The sequence below is a fragment of the Ambystoma mexicanum genome, chromosome 2p (assembly GCF_040938575.1).
Source record: "Ambystoma mexicanum isolate Mex_15411 chromosome 2p, UKY_AmexF1_1, whole genome shotgun sequence".
NCBI lineage: Eukaryota > Metazoa > Chordata > Amphibia > Caudata > Ambystomatidae > Ambystoma > Ambystoma mexicanum.
Genome location: NC_090923.1, coordinates 344,855,137 through 344,877,339, shown reverse-complemented (window position 1 = coordinate 344,877,339; position 22,203 = coordinate 344,855,137). Strand labels below are relative to the sequence as shown.

The 22,203-nt window shown below is 45.9% G+C and overlaps 1 protein-coding gene across 1 annotated transcript in view; it reads left to right on the top strand.

Annotated features, from left to right (window-relative positions):
- Positions 1–22,203, top strand: part of DNAH12 (dynein axonemal heavy chain 12) — a 3,791,933-nt gene that overhangs the window by 690,827 nt on the left and 3,078,903 nt on the right. The window contains exon 15 of the mRNA XM_069643677.1: positions 21,075–21,209. Coding sequence (XP_069499778.1) covers positions 21,075–21,209 — 135 coding nt within the window. The remainder of the gene's footprint in view (positions 1–21,074; positions 21,210–22,203) is intronic.

Sequence of the window (22,203 nt, the reverse complement as noted above, 5' to 3'; positions counted from 1 at the left end):
ACTCCTGAGAGCTTAGCAGTGCAGGCTATAAATTCAAACCTGAAAATGTCAACTTTTCCTTCTCTTCAGAGAGAGCAAGAGGTTGAATGCATGGGGGAAGAAGGTTTTCCCCTGTATCAGCCTTTCCCTTAAAGTGGTAAATGCATCCTGTGACATGCCCAAATTTGATTTTGGCCTCTGGTCAGCAGTCTCAATTGCAGCCAAGCCCCTAACAGACAGAGGAGGGCCTTGAGGCCCTGGTCCAGGATGGCAAAAAAGCATCCTGGCAGATACTACTGTCGGGACTGGACACGACTGAATGTGCAGGGCATACAATAGCTAAGGGCACAGTAGTGAGGAGATGCTCCTGGATAATCACCTCAGGGTTCACCCGGGACGTGGAAGCAAGGTTCCTGGATATGTCTCGTACTGGGGCATAGGCCAACTACTACTTACAAAGGTTACGGTCCTCTAAGGCCACAGCCAAGTCTTTGTGTCCCGCTAGCAGAGGTAGAGGGGTTTTGCCCTCCACCTCCTATGCCTATCGCGGCAATGTTCAGGAGCCCTTGGGCGAATGGTAACCACACCAAGCTCCTGTGAAGGTGATTTCCTTTATCAGTCCCCAGTGAGGGGCCGTTGATTTCCCTGTCCAGCTCCAACTGGTGTTGCACCACATCCGACGCTTGAGCATTACAGGTCATTTATTTTTATTTATTTATTATGGTGCGTTTCTAAGGTGCTTATACATCAAGAAATTGTGTATCAAAGCGCCAACAGGGCAAAGGGGAGATAACAAGGGAACAAAACAAGACAATGGAATAAAATGACAATGATGAGCCGAAGGCAGAGGGCCAGGCAGTGACCACTTGGTAGGAGAGTGACATGCAAGTACAATAAGTGCAGGCCTGTGAGAGAACACAGGCTAGTGGGTGCCAAAAGGCAAGTGCAAGTGCAAGTGCAGGGGCAGGGTGGAGACTGCAGGCGATTGTACAGAAAGCCACGACCCAGAAGGACACGTAAGGGCCCAGGCCACCAATTTCAGCGACTGTGTGGTGTAGCACGTGAGGGAGAGGGGAAGGAGGAGGAAAAGAGGGAAGTCTTGAGGATCTTGCAGCAATTGGAGAGATCAGGCTCAAGACCGAGAGGAAGGAGGAGGCTGTTCTAGAGGAGGGAGCCAGCTGAGTAAAGAGATCGGCCACCCACTCGCTGCTTAGAGAAGCGCTTGACAAGCAGAGAGCTTTAGTGGGAGGATCGGAGGGATCTGGAGGGAGAGTATTTGGTGAGAGCAAGTTGTAGATGGTTTGTTCACAGGCACCAGACAGCCTTGTGGATGATGCAGAGGGATTTGAATTTGATCCTTGCAGCAACTGGGAGCCAGTGGAGAGATTCTAGGGTGGGAGAGATACGGTCCCTGTGCTTGAGGCCAAGTATAAGTCTTGCAGCCCTATTCTGGATTATCTGGAGGGGATGGAAAGCGGAAGAGGGTAGATTAAAGAAGAGACGGTTGCAATAGTCGAGCCTAGTGAGTAACAGAGCTCTACAGACATTGGGCCTCATTACGACTATGACGGTAGCCGTGCCAGTAATTAATGGCACGTCTGCTGCCAAGGTCATTTTTTTCCGGCATTCGGCAATGGGCAATTACCGGGGTGCCGGTAATTGTCAGTCCCCATTGGGAATGGGGAGCATGGTAGCGCCGGTACCGTTAATAACGGTGCCGGTGCTACCGTGAAGTTCTGCTCGCGGGTGCCGGTACGGCCGCCAAGACAGACCTGGTGTCCGTAATGGCTCCCCCAAACAGAACTCGTAGTTTGCCGGTCCGGGAACTACGGTACCAGCAAGTTTACCGGTACCGTAGTTCCCGGACCGGCAAACTTGTAATGACCCCCATTGAGTTTCTGGGGAAATGTGAGACAAGGGAGGGTATCTCTGAGGAAGTAAAGTTGGGATCCGGGCCTTCTTGTCAAGGTCCAGGATGTGAGGAAGGAAAGAGAGAGAGGAGTCGAAGACGACTCCAAGGTTTCTGGCTTCAGAGGAAGGAGAGCCCATTTATTTATTTTTACTTTTGTGTAGCGCACACAAACCCTGAGGCTTCAGGGCACTGAAGTTACAGATAGCCCGGAGACGGTCAAATACAAATACTTGGACGAATACAAGGGTATACTTTGGAAGTGGGAAATATTTCAGGGTAGATTTCATAAAGGGCTGGGAGGTAGAGTTTGAGTTAAGCGAACAGCCATGTTTTGAGGGCTTTGCGGATGGCCCAATAAGATTCCTCTGCTCTTAGTGCATGGGGGAGGGAATTTTATTGTTTCGCAGCAATGACTGGAAAACTGGACCCTCCTGCTTTGACACATTTGAAATTGGGCTGTACAACTTTGTGTGTGTATGGAGTTCCGGCGGGCCTAGTTGAGTGCGTCTTAGTGATTTGTTGTGTCAGGTAGCATGGTGCGGAGTTGGACATACACCTGTGACTGATGGTGAGGGTCCTAAATGCGATTCTTTCTCGTATGGGGAGCCAGTGCACTGCTTTATGGGCAGCTGAGATGTGTTCGAATTTAGGGATGTTAAGTGCAGCACGCAGGACATTATTTTGGATGGTCTGTAATTTTTTTAGATCATGAGCAGAGTTGCTCACAAAGAGGACATTGCAATAGTTGAGTCTGGTGCCTATCACTGTACGGGCAACTATCAGGGGAGAGGAAGGGTCTGGCAGCGTTTTGCAGTTTGGTCGAGTAGACTGCTGACGAGGAGATTGTATTTACTTGGTGGTTTAGAGACGGAGTGGCATCTAGGTAGACTCCTAAGGTCTTCACAAGACAAGTATTTGGGTGCCATAAAAGATGAACGCTGCATAGGCCCGGTCTATTTTATTTTAGCACATACGAGGGCCCAAAGAGTTGGAGTTTGGTTTTCTTGTCGTTGAGGCAGAGGCTTTGGGTCGACATTCAGGCTTAGATGATAGAGTAGGTAGAGTTCAGAGAGACAGTGGGCCTCATTACGACCCTGGCGCTAATGGGTTAACAGCGCCGTAAAAGGCTGCAGCGCCGTTAACCCATTAGCGCCTGATTACGAGGTCCCTTTGCGGGACCCGACGTTAACGGCTGGTCTACACCAGCCGTTAAAGTAGGGACCCGCAAAGAGACCTTGGTGCTAAGTACGGTACCGCAATTTGCGGTACCGTACTTAGCGCCTTCCCCATTCCCATTGAGCCCTATGGGGCAAAAATGGGAATGGGGAAGGGCCATGGAGGAAGGGGGAATTACCGCCCCGCCAACCTTGTAATGGGGTGGTAATTCCCCCTTTCTCCATGGCGGAGTCGGTAAGTTACCGGCATGGACCATGGTGCTAGTAGCACCATGGTTTTCCGCCTGGGTCGTAATGAGGCCCAGTGTCTTTGCAGTGGTTGCCAGAGAGAGGGAGGAGGATTTACGTGTCGTCAGCGTAGTTGGTATATGCTATGCCTAGGGAGTCAAGGAGGTTGGAAAGTGGCTTGGTAAATAGGTTGTACAAGGTCAGGGAGATGCATGACCCTTGCGGCACATGCATTGCCAGCAAAAGAACTTTCATTACACTACCTTCTAGGAAGGAGGTGATCCAGGAAGCCGCTTCTGGGGAGAAGGAGGCAGCTCTGGTAAGGTGGTGGCAAAATATGGTGTGGTCGACTAGGTCGAAGGCCACAGAGAGGTCTGGAAGGAGAAGAAGGGCACATTTGCCTTCATCCCCAATGTTGTCAATCTGGTTTTTAAGGTCCAGGAGTGCTGATTCAGTGCCATGGCCTGGGCGGAAACTAGACTGACGGACTCCAAGGATGTGGTTTGCCTCAAGGTGTTGCTGAATTTGGATGTATGCTGCTCTGTTGAGTATCTTTAACAGGAAGGGGACAGTGTTGATGGGCTGGTAGTTGTTCGGTGCTGTCGGATCAAGAGAGTTTCTTTTTAAGAGGGGTGGAACCCATGCTTCTTTAAGGCTGGAGGGTACTGAGTTGGTAGAGAAAGAGGAGTTGATCAGGGTCGTGATAAACGGCCACTATTCCTGCACAATCTTTGATGAGGGGGCATGGCACACGTCCCATTTTCACCTCAATGGTTTCAAACTTTTTAGGATATGTACGGTGTCCTGATTCGTAATTGTGCTTAACCTAAACAGGGGGCATCCGGGGGTCTTGGAGATGGGCAGCATTTCTCTGGCGGGTGTGAGAAAGGCTAGTTTTTTTGGTAAGTATTCCTTTCTGAAGCATGTCGGTCTTTAGTAGCATGGCATTTTGTATGCTGGTGCACCAGGCAAGATCTTTGATCAGAGAGGATTCTGGGCGGTGTTAGGCAGAATCCTGTGCAGTGCCCTTAGGGACCACTACACACAATTAAGACTACAGGTGGCGATAGAAGTTTTACCTTTGGTACAAGCCTGTACTACTATGTCATAGCGGTAGCAGTGGCGGAGCAGCCAGGCCTATCTCAAGAGTATATGAGCAGTAGCAGAGATTACACAAAGGGACCATAATTACTGTGACTCAAGAAAACACTGACTCAAGGTTTCAGGTAGAAAAATGTAAGTACATTTATTTTTAAACCATTCGTTATAAACGCAACACTTCTATTAAACTTCATTAAAAACCACACGTTAAATATACTACAACTAACCAATTCACTTTGTACAGTAAGTCTCAGGATAAGTACCCTGTGTTTGAATGAACCGGTGTTAGGCACAAAACACGCTACCGCAAATACAATTGCGATCACTTTTTGACAGTTCGGTCTAAACAAACGTGTATCCGTGACATGAAATGCTACCGGGGTAAAAACACACCTAGCACCTGAGCTACCCAGAGGGAGTTGGAGGCAAAAATCACAGGCAATATTTTGGTTAGGCAGGCAGAATCAAGAAACGCTCAGAGACAGGAGTTCAAAAGTCCTAAGGCCGGAGGCAGGGTCGAAGGACACCGGGGCCAGTTGCCTAAAATCACACGATCTAACAGTTCACGATTCAACGGAGCCAAAAGTACTTCAATATTGTCAATGTTCGGAAGCAAAAGTTATAAGAAGGAGGGAAGACAAGGTCAAGCCTTGGAAATGAAGAAAAAAGGGATTCACCCAGTTTCCTCAACAGAACACAGTACCTTGTTCCAATGGTGCAGCTGGTGCCCTGGCAGTTGTTCCTGTTGGTTTCCCGCAGACCCACGATTCCTGGAGCTTCGTCTGAAGGGGGTCTGCACCACACAGGGATGAGGCCGGCGGCAGCAACACGGAATAAAAGGTGCGCTCCTTAAAAACAGGAGAGGCTCTTCAGCTGGCTATCCGGACCACTACAGCAGCGTGCAGCAATTTCGACCATGGAAGAGGATCCTCTGGCTGTAGAAGATGAGCTGGTTATCCCCACCAAGCTCAAGGGAAGAAGACTCCGGACTGAATCTTCTCTGAGTCGTTGAAGGGCAGATGGCTCAGGACTGCAGCAGGGCTTCACCGGGATGGGTAGTTACAGCAGCCGTCGTTCTCTCCGCTTCTCTTCGGTTCCTTGTAGTTCCAGTGGCGACTTTCTGACTTCTAGCCCAAGAGACCTGCCTTTTATGCAAAAAAAACCCATTCAGGCAGCCTGGCTGTCAATCACCCAGCAGGGGGGTTGTCCAGCCTGGACAACTACCCTTGCCAATCATGACAAAGTGCGACTTGGGTTTCCTTGGATACCCTATGCAGGGGGTGACTACACCCCTCCCTCACATTCAGCCCACCTAGACACCCATGCGCCTTGAGGAGGGCTTCTGGGCAGAAGCCCGCCAAAAGACAGTGAACAAAGAGGGCAAACCTAGTTTGCCGCGCAAAGTAAAACACAAGAAGGACTTTAACAAAAAGAAATGGCGAATAAACCCAACCAGAGCCAAAAGAAAGACGATTTGGTCAAGCGGGTTTATGTTCGAGGCTAATATAATAGCCAAGAACAGTACCACGTTTATCTAATATAATCGTGGTAGAAAAGTTAGGGTAGATACCACTAGCACCAGCCAAGTCTAAATGTTAAAAGAGCGAAACAATGCTCTAGGAGGTATAGATGAAAAAGGATACGAGTTAACCCTTTCCAGTACTCCATGGGAGATGGGGTGTACTGGATCTGTGGTAGATTGACTACGTAAAGTTAATGGTAACTTTACCCTTTTCTGGGGGACAGTAGTCGCCTCAGAAATGGAGTCGAGGGAAGTCTCAAAGACAACCCTGTGCCACGGCACTGAAGGTGCTGTGTGACACACAAAAAGAAGGGGGCTACTGAAGTGGTGTACTTCAGAGTCCACAATCACAAAAACAGATGGAAACACATAGCAAAACACAGGTAAGAGTGGTGAGGAAAGCTCTCTCTTACCAGGTGGAAAAAATAAACCCCAGAGGTCCAGCAAAGCTGCTGGGGGACTCACTAGGTGAGGGAAATTAGCCATAAATGAGAATTCTCCCTAACAGGCGGGCCAGGGCTTCTAATTCCCTAAGGATTGTGAATAGTTCTCTGGTGTCTGATTTGGCATTATTATTATTATTTAACTTTTGTAGCGCGCCATTATGCCCACGGGCCTCAGAGCGCACAAAAAACATAAAAAGACAAACACAACAAAATAGGGTAAAAAAACAGGAAGGGAGAATACAACAAAAGCTGTCTATCTAACCCAGATTAAGATTGAAGATATGGTGCTTGACCAGTTTTTTAAGAGATCCAGTGTACCGGCCAATCTAATGAGTCCTGGTTGAACGTTCCACTACAGTGGAGCCTGGACATCAAAGATTGTGCCACCAAACCTGACTGGCTTGGATCTGGGTTGAAGAAAAGTAGGGCTGTCCGAGGTTAAGGTATTTAGGGCTTGCATCAGTCCGACATTCATCGGCCAGGGTGAGAATTTTGCATGTAATCCGATCTGTAATAGGGAGCCAATGAAGTTTCCTCCTGGCATCAGTGACTTGACTCCATCTTGAGAGATAATGAATGGCCCGAACTGCGCCATTCTGCGCAACCTGGAGCGAGTGGAGATTAGCATGTGAGGTTCCCACCAGCAAACTGTTGTAATAGTATAACTTAGAGTTGACTAGTGATGTGCCTAGTAGAGAAGAGTTGCTGGTTGATGGTAAAGCCACAGGAGGAGCGAATGTGTGAGGCATGAGTCTTCATAGACAGGTCGGCGTCTAGAAATACGCCCAATGTTTTCACACTCATAGAAGCATTAATGTTGTTCCTGGCAATGCGGAGGCTGCCATAGTCTGAATCTAATTTCTTCAGTCGTGGGCCTGATGGTACAATAAGGAGCACAGTTTTCTCACTATTTAAGGCTAGTGAGTTGTCAACCATCCACATTTGAACTGCATCATAAACTTTATTGAGAGTGCCGGAATCCTGCATGTAGTTTCCAGTAAGCTCGACGAAAGGCCTGGTTGTCATTTGCATAGCTGGTATACTGCACACCCAGGTCATCCAACAGACGGAGCAGGGGCCTGATGTAAAAAATTCAAAAGTGTCGGTGAGATGCATGATCCCTGAGGGGCACCGCATGTTTGTAAAACTGGGGAGGAGCTAGCCTCACCAACTGCCACTATGGCAGTGCGTAGACCAAGGAAAGATGAGATCCATGGAGCCACCAGGTCTGAGCAATCTGTCACACTCCTTAATCTGGAGACCAGGAGAGAGTGATCCACCAGGTCAAAGGCCACCGAAAGGTCCATCAGCATCAGCAAGGCAGGATGTCCCTGGTCCACTATGCCAGCTAAGGTGGATTTTAGCATAGCAGTGTCTGTCCCATGATGAGCTCTAAAACCTGACTAGCGTGCTCACAGAATGCTATGTGCTTCGATATGGCCCTTGATATGCGAATAGGTTATCTTGTCCATGATCTTAAGTAGGAAAGGTGCATTTGTGATGGGATGGTAGTTTTTTGCCACTGCAGGGTCGGAGTTGTTTTTTTTTTTTGTTTTTTTTTTAGAAGTGGCATGATCCAAGCCTCTTTCAGGGAAGAGGGTACCACGACCTCACTGAAGGACAAGTTAACGAGTTTGGTTATCCAAGGAACCAAGAGCTCAAGAGAGCCTTCCATGATGTCAACACGGCAGCTATCAACCAGACAGGATTTAGGTTTCATTGCAAGGATAACGTTGTGAATTTCCACCTTGGAACAATGAATGAAAGTAAAGATACTGTTATTGATCTGGAGGAGAGTACCACCCTGACTGACCAATTGATGTGTTCTTTGTCCAGTGGAACATTCCAGAAGGTTCCTGATGGTCTCCCTACGGCCAAGAATTTTGGCTGAGAATTCATTAAGAATTCGGACAAGATTTTTAACAGTTCACTAGAGCTAGAGCGAGCACTTGTGATTCTGGTTTTAAGGTAGACAAATTTAGCTTCAAAGATAGCTATTTTAAATTCTTTCATGGCCTGCCTATAGTGAAGGAGGGATTGAGGGCAGGGGTTCTTACGCAAAACCCTTTCGGGAGACCTTTTGGTACGTATAAGTGTGATGACACTATCACTGTACCAGGTGTTCTTGTGGGTCTCGAGTTTGATTGTTTTCTTCCTCAAGGGAGCTATATTTTCAATAGCAGCATTGATAGTGGCCGTAAAATGAATCACCAGACTGGAAGAGTCGGCGAGGCTGTCTAGAGGCTGAAACAAAGATGTCAGTTGTGCCGAAAACTTCGAGGGGGTAAAAGTTCTGAAGTTTCTGGTGTACTTTACACATCTGGGTAGGGAGTCAATCCTAAACGATGATGCTGGCAGGGGGACAAGTGCATTCACTAAAAAGTGGTCAGACCAAGTAGAGCGTATCATTTCGGGATCGACAAGGGTTATAAGATGTGTCAAAAGCCAATCCAGAGTATGTCCCTCTGATGTGCGTATGACATTTACCCATTGTGAACATCGAATGGTGTGCAGGGCACTGATAAGAAAGAAGGCTTGTTCATCAGAGTGGTCTTCGGCCCAAAGGTTTAGATCACCAAGAATAACTAATGGAGTCTTAGCCTTAGTAATCGAGTTAACAAGTTCTAGGAATTGCTCTTCAAGCAGAGGCATATCCCTTGGGAGTCTATAGATGATCAAGAAGCTCAAAGTGACATTAACATTGATTTTCAGCTTGACTAGAAGTGTTTCACATTCGTCAGGGCTGGAATGGGAGACCATGTGGCAGTTAAGATATTTTTTTAACATAAAGGCCACACCTCCACCCTTTTGGGCCAATCGATCAGACCGAAAAAGCAAGTAGCCTGGTGGAAGAGACATTAGCCCTCATTACGAGCATGGCGGTCTGGGACGTACGGTACCGGTAAGCATGCTGGTACCGTAGTTCCCGGATCGCCATACTATGGGTTCTGCTCGCGGGAACCGTTTCACCCGCCAGGTTTCTCCTGGCGGGTGTAACGGCACCCGCATGCAGAGCACATCGGATGCACCGGGACATGCAGAGTTGTGCCGGTGCATCCGACTTCCCCATCCCCATTCATCCCTATGGGGCAGAATGGGGAAGAGGAGGCCCTTGATTCCGGCACCCAAAAATGGGCAAGTACCGGGTCCGCTGAACTCGGCATGGCCCGGTTCTTGCCCATTCATGGGTGCCGGAAAAAATGCAACTCCGGTGGCAGCCGTGCCATCTTTTAACGGCACGGCTACCGCCAGAGTTGTTAAGAGAGCCATAGTGGCATTGATGTGTATAGAGGAGTTAAGCCATGTTTTGGTGAGGGCCATAACATCGGGGGTAAATTCAGACAGATAGTCGGCAATCTCTACAGCATGTTCAAGCAAGGAGCATGTGCTAAGAAGAGTAAGAGAGAGCATAGGTTTCGAGGTGTCAGTAATGACTTTATGGGGAGGACCCAAGGGGGAATTTACTTGCTTTTCACTTTAGAGGTGGCATGCAGGAATGAAGCAGAGTGAGTACTTACGTCAAAAGCAGCAGTCATGGTAATAGAAGTGAAAGGAGAAACAATGTACCATAAGTGCTACCTGTGAGAAACCAAAGGGTGTCTCACCCACTAGTGCTCGGGACTTGTCATCCAGTGGGCCAGGATACAGCCATCGCTTTTGGATCCAGTTTTTGGGGGTGGACCAGTGTGGGAGGATCACCTGGCTGAGGGGTCTTCAGGGAGTGGGAGGGTGAGGCAACAGATGTGAGATGCGGTATTCCCCCCTTTCCCGTACCCATGCCCTATCCTATCAGGTAGGATATCTTGAGATTTCAACTCCCCCTTCCATACACGAACACTGTCACATGAACAGTGCGCTGTGGGGAAAGACAGACTCACACCCGAGCATTACATTGGACATTTCCTGCTAATCCGGTCAGGCAAAGTCAGGGACTTGACTCTAATCACATACATCTGATACCCATTAGCTCTCCCCACACGGATAAAAGGCGGAACATAGAGACACACTCAGAGAAATGTGGAACGCGAGAAGGGGCAGGACTTCACGGGCAAAGGCGAACCTACTGGTGCAGAGCGACTGGCAGAGAGATGAGAGCAGAGGGTAGAGAAACCCAGGAGATCCCTGCAAGAGGTTGTTTCCTCCGAAGATCCGTGCAAGATATCCGGAGAAGGATAAATCGCAGACAAGGAGACTGCATTGTGTTTCAAGGGTGCCAGTGACCCTCCTGGGTGGATGACAGAGTTGGGGAGGCGAGGCCAAGCCAGTGATAGAGAGTAGCGGAGTGGTCCGGCGAAAGGAGGTAGCCCACTCGAAAGTCTAAGCGAAAAAAAGTTAATAAACTCTAAAATACGCAATGTTCCAGATTAACCCCTGCAAAATGTGAGAGTTGAACGTTTGTGCTTATGATGCTGAACTGCCCAGACCAAGAGACAGGGAAAGTCAAAGTGGGCCTGCGGAGGTCTATAGTAAAAGCCTCACACATTCGAAAGTCTTTGACATCAGGAAAAGGTCAGAGCCGACTTATGGAGGCAGGAAGTGTGATAAGTAGGGAAGGGAAACCCTAAAGAATGTGAATTAATCTTGGTGGCAGGAACCCATGCAAGTGTTGTGATTGCGAAGTCCAAGATCTACTTTGAATCGAGTACTTTTTGGTTGAAAGGTCTGAGTCCAACCGAGGGAGATCTACGTGAACTTTTTGCTTTGAAAGGTCAGAGCCCGACCGGAGGAGACCTGCCTTGAACCTTTGTTGAACTGTGAAAGTAATTTTGAAAGCTGGAATTAGTGACTTTAACATGGAAGGCCAGACGGGCCTCGATCCACGTTTTAAACTGCCTTTGTTTTGAGAACCTGAGCCAGAGTGCGTCATCCTGTCTACGGGGGCTGCCTTACTCCGTGCTGTCCAACGTGGGAAGGAGATCTGACTCAGCCATTTTGATCCTTTACGTTATAACACTGATTTTCCTTTGCATACACATTCCCCTTTACAAACATTTTGTATAGGAGATAGGGCAGGCATTAGGTTTTGATAGTATTAGTATAGGCCATTTTGATTTGACAGAGACTGACTAGAACTGTGTTTTCTTTATTTATTGATGGTAGAGACTACTCCCATCATAGCTATAGGGCAAAGCAGGAGTTTTTCCAAACCTGTAAAATGTAATAAAGGTTTTGAACTTGTACCTCTTTTTTCAGTGTCATAGTTGTGATACCATGCCTCCCTTACATACCAAACTACCGGGATCTGGCACACAGTGCCCACCTTGCGCAAACCGGCAACAACCAGGCTCTCCAAATGCGCTGGCACTAAAGCGCCGCCAACGTGATGAGGGCCGGTGTCGTTGGGAAATGTAGTTCCTTTGAACTACAGAGCTTGCAAGCGGCTCGGGATGGAAAATCTAGCTGCAAGACGTGCAGTACTGTGGAGAAGAGCAGGGGAGGCAGAGTGAGCAAACTCGTGAGTCCCTGCTACTTCAGATCTAGAAGTGGCTGCACAATATGGATACAATTGAAGGATCAAGGTCGCAAAGAAAATGCAGTGCTTACTGCTTGGTAATTCAAAAAAATTAAGTAAAAAAAATTAAGTGAAAGTAAAACAGCATAAAAGTGCACGATTCAGATGTTATAACAAGCAAAAATGCAATCACTAAGACTGATCAGAAAGAGAACAGTTCACACATACACTAGTTATTCTAGTGTTGAAGGTGGAGGCTTTGGATTGGGTGATAGCAGGTTTATATTGTTTGGAGAGCTTGGTGAAGTTTTGCTTTGAGTTAGCGGAATGTTTTATTTTCCTGCTAGATTCAGCTAGTCTTTTTTTTAGTTCTCAGCTCTTCGAGGTCCTGGGTGTACCAGGAATTACTGTAAGCTGCTGGTATGACTTTTGTGGGCTCTAGGGGGGGCAATGGTACAGTTTTGGTGAAGAGGTTGACTAGGATTTTAGGGTCAGAGGCGTCCAGATGCTCTAGATTGAGATCCTCAAGGAAAGGTGAGAAGCTATCTTTGGTTAACTTGCAGGAACAGCGAGCCAGAGATGATGGTAGCAGCTTGGTGGGAGGTCTGGTTTGCGGACTGAGAGGGATAGTCAAGACAATGATGTGGTGGTCTGACCAAGGACAGGGAGAGTTGAAAATGACAGAGACATGGCAGTTGAGGTCAGCTAGCCAGTCCAGGGAGCGCCCTTTGATATGTGTAGAGTTGCCAATGCGTTGGGTGAAGCCTAGAGCAGTTGGGGAGTTGGCTAGAGAGGGGGCTAGCAGGTCAGAGGGGTTGATAAGGCCCAGGTTTAGGATCACTTGTGATGAGAGCTTTAGGTTGTCTCCTATGATGTGGAGTAGGTCTTCTTCAAATGTCGGTCTAGGGCCGGGAGGGCGGTAGACTAGATGAAGGGAGATGGTGTTAGTCGGAGAGGTAGTCAGTTTAAGTGAGAGGATGTCGCTGTTATCATTTAGATGTGTTGAATAGTCTAGTGTGTAAGTGAATGTTGGCTTTGAGCGCGACTCTGCCTCCTCTGGAGTTCTGTCTGTAACTCCTGAGGATATTGTATCCTGGATGGATGGCGAGGGATAGTGCCGGGCCTGATGCTGAAAATCAACTTGTCTCAAAGTGGCATAGGCCATATGAAATATTAGAGCGAACAGGGACCTGTACCTATAAAATAGCCCAACCTGACAGGAAACGAAGCACCCACCTCTACCATGTGAAACTCTTAAAAGAATGGAAAGAAAATCCATCCGCAGCCACTGCCACGATATTGTCTTGTTTGGTACCAGAGGGAATTGATAATTTCAAATGTATTCCCCAAGAGCTATCTAGTCAACAACAAGAAGACTTAAAAGATTTAGGGCATAATACTGGGGTTTGAACTGCATCCTCGTGCTAGAGAAGCCAGGGACTGTGCTAAGCTCGAGTGTGCTGCCTTGTCCGGTGCTGAAAACGTGGGGAAGGGAAGCCAATGGCTTGAATATCCTCACATACTTATCTTTTGCCTAACATTATTTCCTACACTATTTGTATTTAGAAGTAAGGATTGGCAATAGGTTTATTAGTATAGGCCCTTTTATTTGACAAGACACTGCGTTATTATTATTTGATGGTCGTAGCTTTCTCCCATCTTTAGATTTAGGATTAGATAGGTGTTTTTCAAACCCAGTTGAAGTTCAATAAACACCGTTAAACTGTGATCACTTGTGTCTGTCTTACTGTTTGATACCATGCCTTCCTTACAGTGGCCAGTGCAGTGCAGAGGGCCTGGGAGGGAATTGGCATTTTGGAGACTGCAGAAGGATTGGCTAGTTGCTTGAAGATTTTAAAGAGTCAAGCCATGTTGTTGGATGCTCCACAGACGCGCGCCTGGATGTAGGCCCTCTTCTTTGAACAAATGGTGAGACGGTATTGCCTTTGGAGAAGGCGGCAGGCCAGTTTTTTCAGAGGATGAACTCGAGGTCTGCCACTTCGTTCAGCAGCTCTGCACTTGCATTTCAGGTCTGCTAGGTCAGAATCGTACTAAGTCACCAGCGATATTGTCTCCCTTTCGTTCAACACCCTCCAGACCATTCTCCTTCTAGCCCTCTTTTGCCTCTGGCTTTTCCTATTGAAAGAGGTTTGTCAGCTTCTGGTGAAGGACACAACCGAACTGTACTCCACTTGCAACGATCAGGTAGAGCTTGGTATTCAGTTTACTCTCTGGTTCCGAAGAAGATTGGTGGCTTGTGTCCATCCTGCATCTGAGGCTTCTGAATGTGTCACAATGACAAATTCAAGATGGCGACTTTGGCCAAGATCCTCCAAGCCCTCGATCGACAGGATTGGTTGCATTCACTGGATCTCCAGGATGCCTACTTCCATTTGTCAATTCACCTCAAGTGCAGGAACTATCTGAGATTTTGTGGGTCATTGCCATACCAGTTCAAAGTCCTGCCTTTTGATCCGTATTCAGCACCCAGGGTCTTCACCAAACAGCTTGCAGTGGGCTTTTTCTACCTGTAGGCAGTTCTCCCCAGGCATTAGCACATCTATTTCATACGTGCAGCTTGTTGCACTGCTTGGGCATCTCCCAGAACCTCAAGACATCTCGGGTTTTGTTTTGCAGTCCCAGTCTCTCCAATGTATTGGTGCTTTCTTTGACACTTATCTAAGCTGAGAATTTCCTCCCTGTGGACCTAGTGACAAACATCTTCAGCATGGTACAAGTCCTCCAATTCCAGGAAAAGGTTCCTGCTTCACCCTTATTCCTTATTGGGTCTCATTGCCTCCTGCATTCTGATGGTTCCGGAGGCCCAACTGCACATGAGGTCACTTCAGTTGCTCCTCCCCTGCCAGTGTTCTCAGTTGCAGACCTTTTGCAGGTCTCAAGCAGAGTTTCTTGAGACCTCACGTTTTGAGCCCTGTGAGATATGCTGATGATGGCAGTGCTGCTTTGGCAACGTTGGCCTCAGCTAACGGTGGTCACTGATACATCCTTGAAGGGTTAGGGCGCACATCTGTTGGATCTAACAGTGAGCAAACTGTGGTCTCCCTCTAAATCTCTGGGGCACATCAACTTGCTCGAATAGAAGGCTATCGGGTTGTCCTGGTTGCCTTCCTCCCCCTGTGAAGGGCAAGTGTGTACTGGTGCTGTCGGACAAAACAGTAGCAATGCACTATCTCAACGAGCGAGATGGTGTGGGCTACTTACCTCTGTGCAGATAAGCAATGGGACTGTAGTTCTAGGCTCTGGAGAATGACAGATCTCTGACAGCGGCCCATCTTGCTGGAACATAGACAGATTCCTTGAGCAGCCAGACCTCAGCCTCTCAAGAGTCGCTTCTCTGCCAGGAAGTTCTGGAGGAGCTCAGATGGACCTCTTTGCATCATCAGGAACAGGAAGTCCAAGTTGTTCTGCTCAGGGAATTTCTTTCTTGAGTGTGAGCTCTGGGGGGACGCACAGAAGGTTGACTGGACGTTCGACCTCCACTATGTATTCCCACCGATCCTTGTAATTCTGCTAGCTCTCTGTACATAGCCACTATCTTGTTTTTCAAGAGGATCGTTGGGCAAGATTCTTTCATCACAACTCCCACTGTTAACGCAGTTTTTGCCAGATTTGTGTGATCACTTTCTACCATGCAGTTTGTAGTTTCGGTGTGGGATCTGGATTTAGTGTTGACAGTGCTTTTGGATGCTTCATTGGAGCCCTTGCATTCATTTCCTCTTGACATAATGTTCATTATACCCTGCATGTCAGAACCTAACTTTCAAAGGCAGTCTAAATGCTCATTTTTGGCTGTGGCTGGTTTTGCTGCAGAGAATAGTGCTGTAACTGAAGCTAAGCTCTGGAGAAAGTTGGGTCTCTGTGCTTTAGTACACTATAAACTACTACCCCTTTGCACCTGACAGTCTAACTATTGGACAGCAACATTTTTGTGGGTCCAACCTCTGGGTGGATCTATGTACCAGTGCGCATTACCCGTGTGTGTATGATCGACCTTAGATGTTATCAACATCTTCCCTACAAAGTTGTATTACTAAACCACCAAGAGTTTGCACTTGCAATGTAATGTCTTGTGGCGGATCAGAAGGAGGATGCAGACTCTGATTTTCCATCTTCTTGAAAGTTTTATTAACTTAAATAATAAATACCTACCTTTCCCTTTACTAAATGTTTTCCCTAGCTAACAAAACAAACTAAGGTGTTCGTCAGTGAGAGTCCAAATCAGAATCTATCCAACGTCCATACTAACCTATTCTAACCCTACCACTATTATAATCAACACAAGCAGGATAATGACTCCCTTCTCTTGAAGACTCTTTTCACTACAATCAGTTCAGTAAATTATCTCAAATAGTTGCTAGCGATTGCTTTTATCAGTTCATACAGTTCTGTTACAGGATTGCTCAGTTCCTGGTTCTTCTTCCTTAGATAATTATCCTCTTCTTCCTTGTTTGTTCTAGACTTATTTTACTTGGAGTTATTCTTCTCTTTGTCCTTGTCTAAGGTAGTTTTGTTGAACAATTTAAAGTTTCTCCTGGGCTTCTCTGGCCCTTGATACATAACTCATACTCTCTGGTTTCTTTTAGGCCTTTGCCCTTGTTCTCTAATTCCACCTTCTGTTCAGGCTTTCCTTTCCTATGATATTCCTCTTCTTTGGTTAGACCTTCTTTGTCTGTTTCAATCTCAATATGGACATTCCAATCTTGAGTTTTGTTCCTTCTATTATTTTGTAGTATGTCGAGACTTTCTTCTTGACCGGGACGAGTACGAACCCTTCCATAAAAATCCTCATTCACTTCATTCCATGACGACCTTTATCTCGACTGGGACAAGTATGAGCGTTCCAGTAATGATTCTCTTATGCCCCCCCCCCCCAGGTCTTCCATGTTCCCCGTTACTTGTTGTGTTCAAGGATAGCGTCATCGTGTTTGCTCTTTGGCAGGGACTTGCTCACCAGCTTGTTAGATTGGCCCCTTGTGATTTCTCTGTTTCTTTGTGTCTCTCTACGGGCGGATTCACCAGTATTTCCTATGCCGGTAGGTTCTGCGTCAGATATAGCGGAGTGGTATCTGTGTTTTGTCGAGGAACCTCTGGTCCACCACGGCTCGGTTTTAATCACGTCACTACTTGGCCCTATCTCAGGATAAGGATGACTTACATCCGCTTTGGCTTCTCTCTTCCTTTTGGTTTCTCGACGTTGCACGTCTAACACAGCAGGTTGCTTCCTTTCAATCATAGGACGCTGCGTATTGAGTCTCGTTTTCGCATACACTGGCAAGAAAGTTTGTAATTCACAGGCTTAGTTTCTCTCCTCCCTCTTTAGTCTCCTCCCTTTCTTTTATTACGTTGCCGTGGGTTTTCCCCGGTGGAATCTCGTATTCCTTTCTTTGTGTTTGTTCTGTCTTCTTTATTCCTCCACAAATGGGCTTCGTCTCAGTTGTAGATGATTTTCCTTGTAAAAGAGAAATCAGAGTTTCTTAATGGCAATAAAATGTGTTAGCGTTTTCTTCATACACTTATTTACTGGAGGTATTTGAAGTGCTATGGTTGGAAGGTTTCTTAGGGAGTTCCTTACATAAATGGCAGTGCTTCTCCATACATGGCCCTGCTCCCCCTTAGTGAAAAGGGACAAATTCTACGTATTCCTCACACTATTTAATACTCATAAATGGAAACCCATTAATAACGCTCTTACTCTCTTGTTTAGAATGTATATATATTTATTCTCATGTACAGATACTATATGAGCATTAGAAATAGAATAATCAAACAATATACAGTGCCTACTATTAGCAATAACGTTGTGGAATAGATGCCCAACATCCTACTCTTCTAAACTGTTAAAAAGGTACCTACTATTAATCATAGATGTGTATGTAGCCAGAGTGGCCCAGTAAAACTTAAAATGATACACACAATTATGATGCTGTGGATTGGCAGGTGAGATTAAATGGATCAACCTCTGGATAACCCATTAGGTGGAAATGGTTATAAACCTGTCAAAGTCTATTTCTTCTTTGGGTAGTTAACTAAGAACTAGGGATCAAACAAGATTACAGGTAAAACATTTCAAATCCCCTGCAAAGGATTCCATCCCCAGCAAATGCTTCCTCTCGCCCTTCCTCTGTGCTTTGGCGGATCAACTTATTTGGGTCAAAGAGGTACGAGGAGCAACACAGGTTATATAGGAACACTGTATTGCAACTCTGTACCACCCTAAATTCCAGTGTTACCAACACAGGGATGATTGAAAGGCTAACCTAACAAGAATGCACCATTCTATTGTATTCGTCATATATATATAGCGCCCTTTCCCAATTTGTATGGCCTCAATGCGCTTTGTGGTTGGAACGCCCTTGGGAACCAAAGTCCATGTGTGGGAGATTCTAAGAGTTAATTTTTAAGATTTGGTTGTGCATTTTGGCAGGAAAGGACTTCGGTGGGCTGGCTGGGCTCCAGTAATCAGCCTGGAGGTCAGGCACGTGGACGGGTGGTGGTGGTGGTGGTGGTATAGGATAGGTTGCTAGGGGCTTGGGGGAGGTTGGGGGTGAGAGAGAGTGAGAGAGTGAGATCTCAATCTCTAAATGGATGGGGAGCACTCACCTAAGGATGGGACGAAGCAGCAGGACCCGCTTTCACTGTGTCTCTTAATAGTCCTCCCATGGAAAAGAAACATTTATGTTTTTTTTAAAAAGGGTAAAAATATTGGAAAAGACAACAAAATGTTAATTTGAAAACATTGACAAGCGGACATTATTTAGCCCTGTCAGCAGTAATACTGTCTCATGGTGAAGGCATTTGAAAGCTGTTTGCTGCTTGTTTCCAAGGAAGGTCAGCTTTGTAAATTAGTTTTGCTTCCAAACTATTCAATTGAGCATTAAAAAGGAGAACTTGAGACGATTGGTTAAGTTCAATTTTTAGCCCTCAGCACTAGAATTACTGTCTTGCCCTACTCATTAAAGCTGCTTACTTTTCTTTCCTGTCAGGTTAAGATCTTGTGTCTCAGCAATGTCCCCCTGGCCCTGCTCCTTCCTGGCTCAGAGGCCCACCCCTGTTTCCCTGTTAGACAATCACATTCAAACAGATAATGTTGCTGGTGCTTTATCTTATTCCAAATATTGCGCATGTTGGCGAATTCTTGTGCTCTTTCTTGCTTATGTCTTACAAATAATTCTGGAAAATTGTTATGGACAATGCAATAACATTACTGATGAAGTCCCTAGGCGCTCATTTAAGCAAATCGAGATTGTTTTGAAAACCAATGCAGCAACATTGACAATGATACTAGAAAAACGTGTTACTTAGGTTTGAAAAATAGTGCTTGCAAGTTGCTGAGTGAAGTTCAATAACAATATTGATAAAGTGACCAGGCGCTCTTTAAAGCAAATCACGATTGTTTTGATAACCAATGCAGCAACCTGGACAAGGATAGTGGATAAACTAGTTACTTATGTTTTAAAAAAATAATGCTTGCAAGAAATACTTGTATTGTCTAAACACATCAAGCTTTTTGGTTTTCAGTGAGCACATTAACCTCATTAATGCATTCTGAAAAGTTTCAGTAATGTTCTGTATATTTCCTATTGGGCTTCAGCGGAGGATGGTGGCAAAGTCAATAGTTGGAATGCACATTTTGGAAATGTACATCTGTCAAAGCCAACAGGATTGTTTCATTTGTGGCTAGAGGCTGATGTGACCTGGCTTGGATCTGTTCATATTATAGCAATGTATATTGCCATTTATGCTGCTCTTAGATTGCTCCTCCTTAAGGGGATTTTCCTAGTTGCCATCACCTCCACTAGGTTGGTGAGTGAGGCTCATGCGTGGGGCCTCATCAGAAGTTGGGCAGTAGCCCGGCGGTGAATCTGCAGGGATACCGTCCAACGTAAATAGCATTTCGGCAACTCGTATAGCGCCGGATCCTGAGTTGTGGCAATGCTGTTAGGCCCCATTTTTTTTTTTTTAAAGTGTCCATAGGACTCTATGGGGCAGTATCAGTCTATAAAACGCTATTACGGCCGGTGCTAATAGTGCTGCAGTAATGCCACCCAAAATGGCCGGAAAGTGTCAAGATTTTCCTCCAGCTAAAAGGTGGAGGTAAATCTGCAACTTTCCACCCAAACTCTGAATTGGGCGCAGCGGTAATACGGCAGTAATAGCGTAACCAACACATTTTTACTGCTCAGTCCAACCCCTGATGAGGCCCACTATCTGTTAATCTCCCAATTTGGTTTTCTTAAGAGACGGTGACATTGAGAGTGAGACCTTCCTTCCTTCTGAAGTTGGTCTCAGATTTCCATATCTCTCAAAAGATCCATCTTCCAGTGTGTTTACCTTGCATCACCGTTCAAAAGAAGAGAAGCGATTCCATTGGCTGGGCCTGGTGCAGGCATTCAGCTACAACTTTGCATGGACAAGTGACATTAGGAAAGTTGACCAGAACTTTGTGGGCTAAGCTTGTGCCATTGCTGGCAGGGCTGCGATTAAACTGACCATGTCAAGGTGGATCGTTATCTGCATCTCGGAATCCTATGATCTGACTGGGAAAGATATGCCTGAAGGTCTTGGGTATCATTCTACCCGAGGTCCAGCTGCCAACTAGACAGGGGTCCCTGTTTTGGACATTTCTCAAGTGGCTACATGGGCTTCTCAGCACACGTTTGCAAATTATTACTGCTAGGATTTCCTTTTAAGACAGGGTGCTCGCTTTGGCAGAGTAGTCCTCCAGAGTTTTCTGGTTTAGTGGTGTCCTCTTGCTCTTTTATCTCCTCAAGATCTAGGTAATGCTAAGGGAAATAAACCTTTAGAGGCTCTGCGGTCCCTCTGCAACAGTGTGCTAGGGGGAAAAGATGGAACTCTGGTAGTGGGGCGCATCGCCTCAATATATGCCGGCCCTGCTGCCATGTCCACTGCGTGGCGCCTAGAGGCCGTGAGCGGAGCTGACATGGAGCCATGCTGTGCCCCCTGGTCCAGGTAATGTCACTGAAGTTCAGAAAGATTATCATAGATGAGGAATCCATGGGAGGAACATCCATCAGAAATAACATTCCCGAGAGTTAAGTAATTTGTTCTTCAGTTTCATGACAGCATAAAAGGTAAGTAGTCTCATTAATCAGTTAGAGGCCTTTCTTCCCCTTCAACTGTTTTTTTATAGCTCAGTGTCTCATAATGTGAATGCTGTCTTTGGATATGTTTTAGTTCATCAGTTAGACCCCAAGACTAATCAAAATATATTTTGCAGCTGCTTGAGGAAGCGAAACTCAAGGGAGAACATGAACTAACAGGCAAGAAAGAAAAACTAATGATGGAATTGGAAAAGCTTTCACGCCGAATGGAAGAATTTGCAGAATGCTCAGAACTGGAAATGATGACACAGGTTTGGTGCATTTCTGTCATAGTTTGCTCTCAAGTATTTAGATAATTAGATAACACGCTTCCTAGAATGTGTTACATCCACAAAGTGGGATTTATACCCACACACCCACCCTTACTTACCCAATCACCAGTGCCTTACAGAGTGCAAAAGTCCTTGAATATAGTGAAATTGGAGTGCTGTGTATCAGCATTATTCACATGGCGATATGGTGTTTGTTGCATCGGATGTGCGCATAAAAATGTGAAGAAATAACTTGTTTTAGACCCTTGCTCACAGCAGTGATCCTCCAGTTAGTCTTGTGGCCATATCGATACATTTAGGCCGACTATAACTCGCAGTTCAAAACCACACTGCATAAAATAAATGTTTTTTTTTATTAGTGCACATGCTTTGAATCAAATCTTACACTCAATCAGCATTTCATTGCCGTACATAAATAATCACATCATAAAACATTAAAAACAGTATCATATTTAACATTTATTTTAGCATCACAGTTGCCCCAAGCAGATCAATATGGTATCTAAATTACACCCGTTTAGATATAAAGTTAAATCTCTGTAAACAAAACATGTCAGGGCATATATAAGGCCTAGAGGATTGCTTTGACAAATCCTGGCCCAAAGGTTATCCATTGAGACAAAGGATTTATCATGAATAAAGTCACCAAAACATAAGCTGTGTACATTCTTAATGGCAGAGCCTTCCATGACCACATGTTTAATGTTCTCAGTGACAGTTCCGCAGAACCTAGATGACGAATCGATCATCTTCCCTTTAGATCAAATACACATTATTTCACAAGTCTTCAACAGATTAAAATGACATCTCATAAAAGGTTTCCTTAAAAAAGGGGAGGGTAATTGATTCATATAGGCACTGCTCTCGCCCAATTTTTGTGTTCACTGGCAACATTGGAAAAAAGTATCAACAATTTAATATTTTCACACATTTCATACCAGTCCTGTTTCAGTATTTTTTTGCTCTTCCCCCA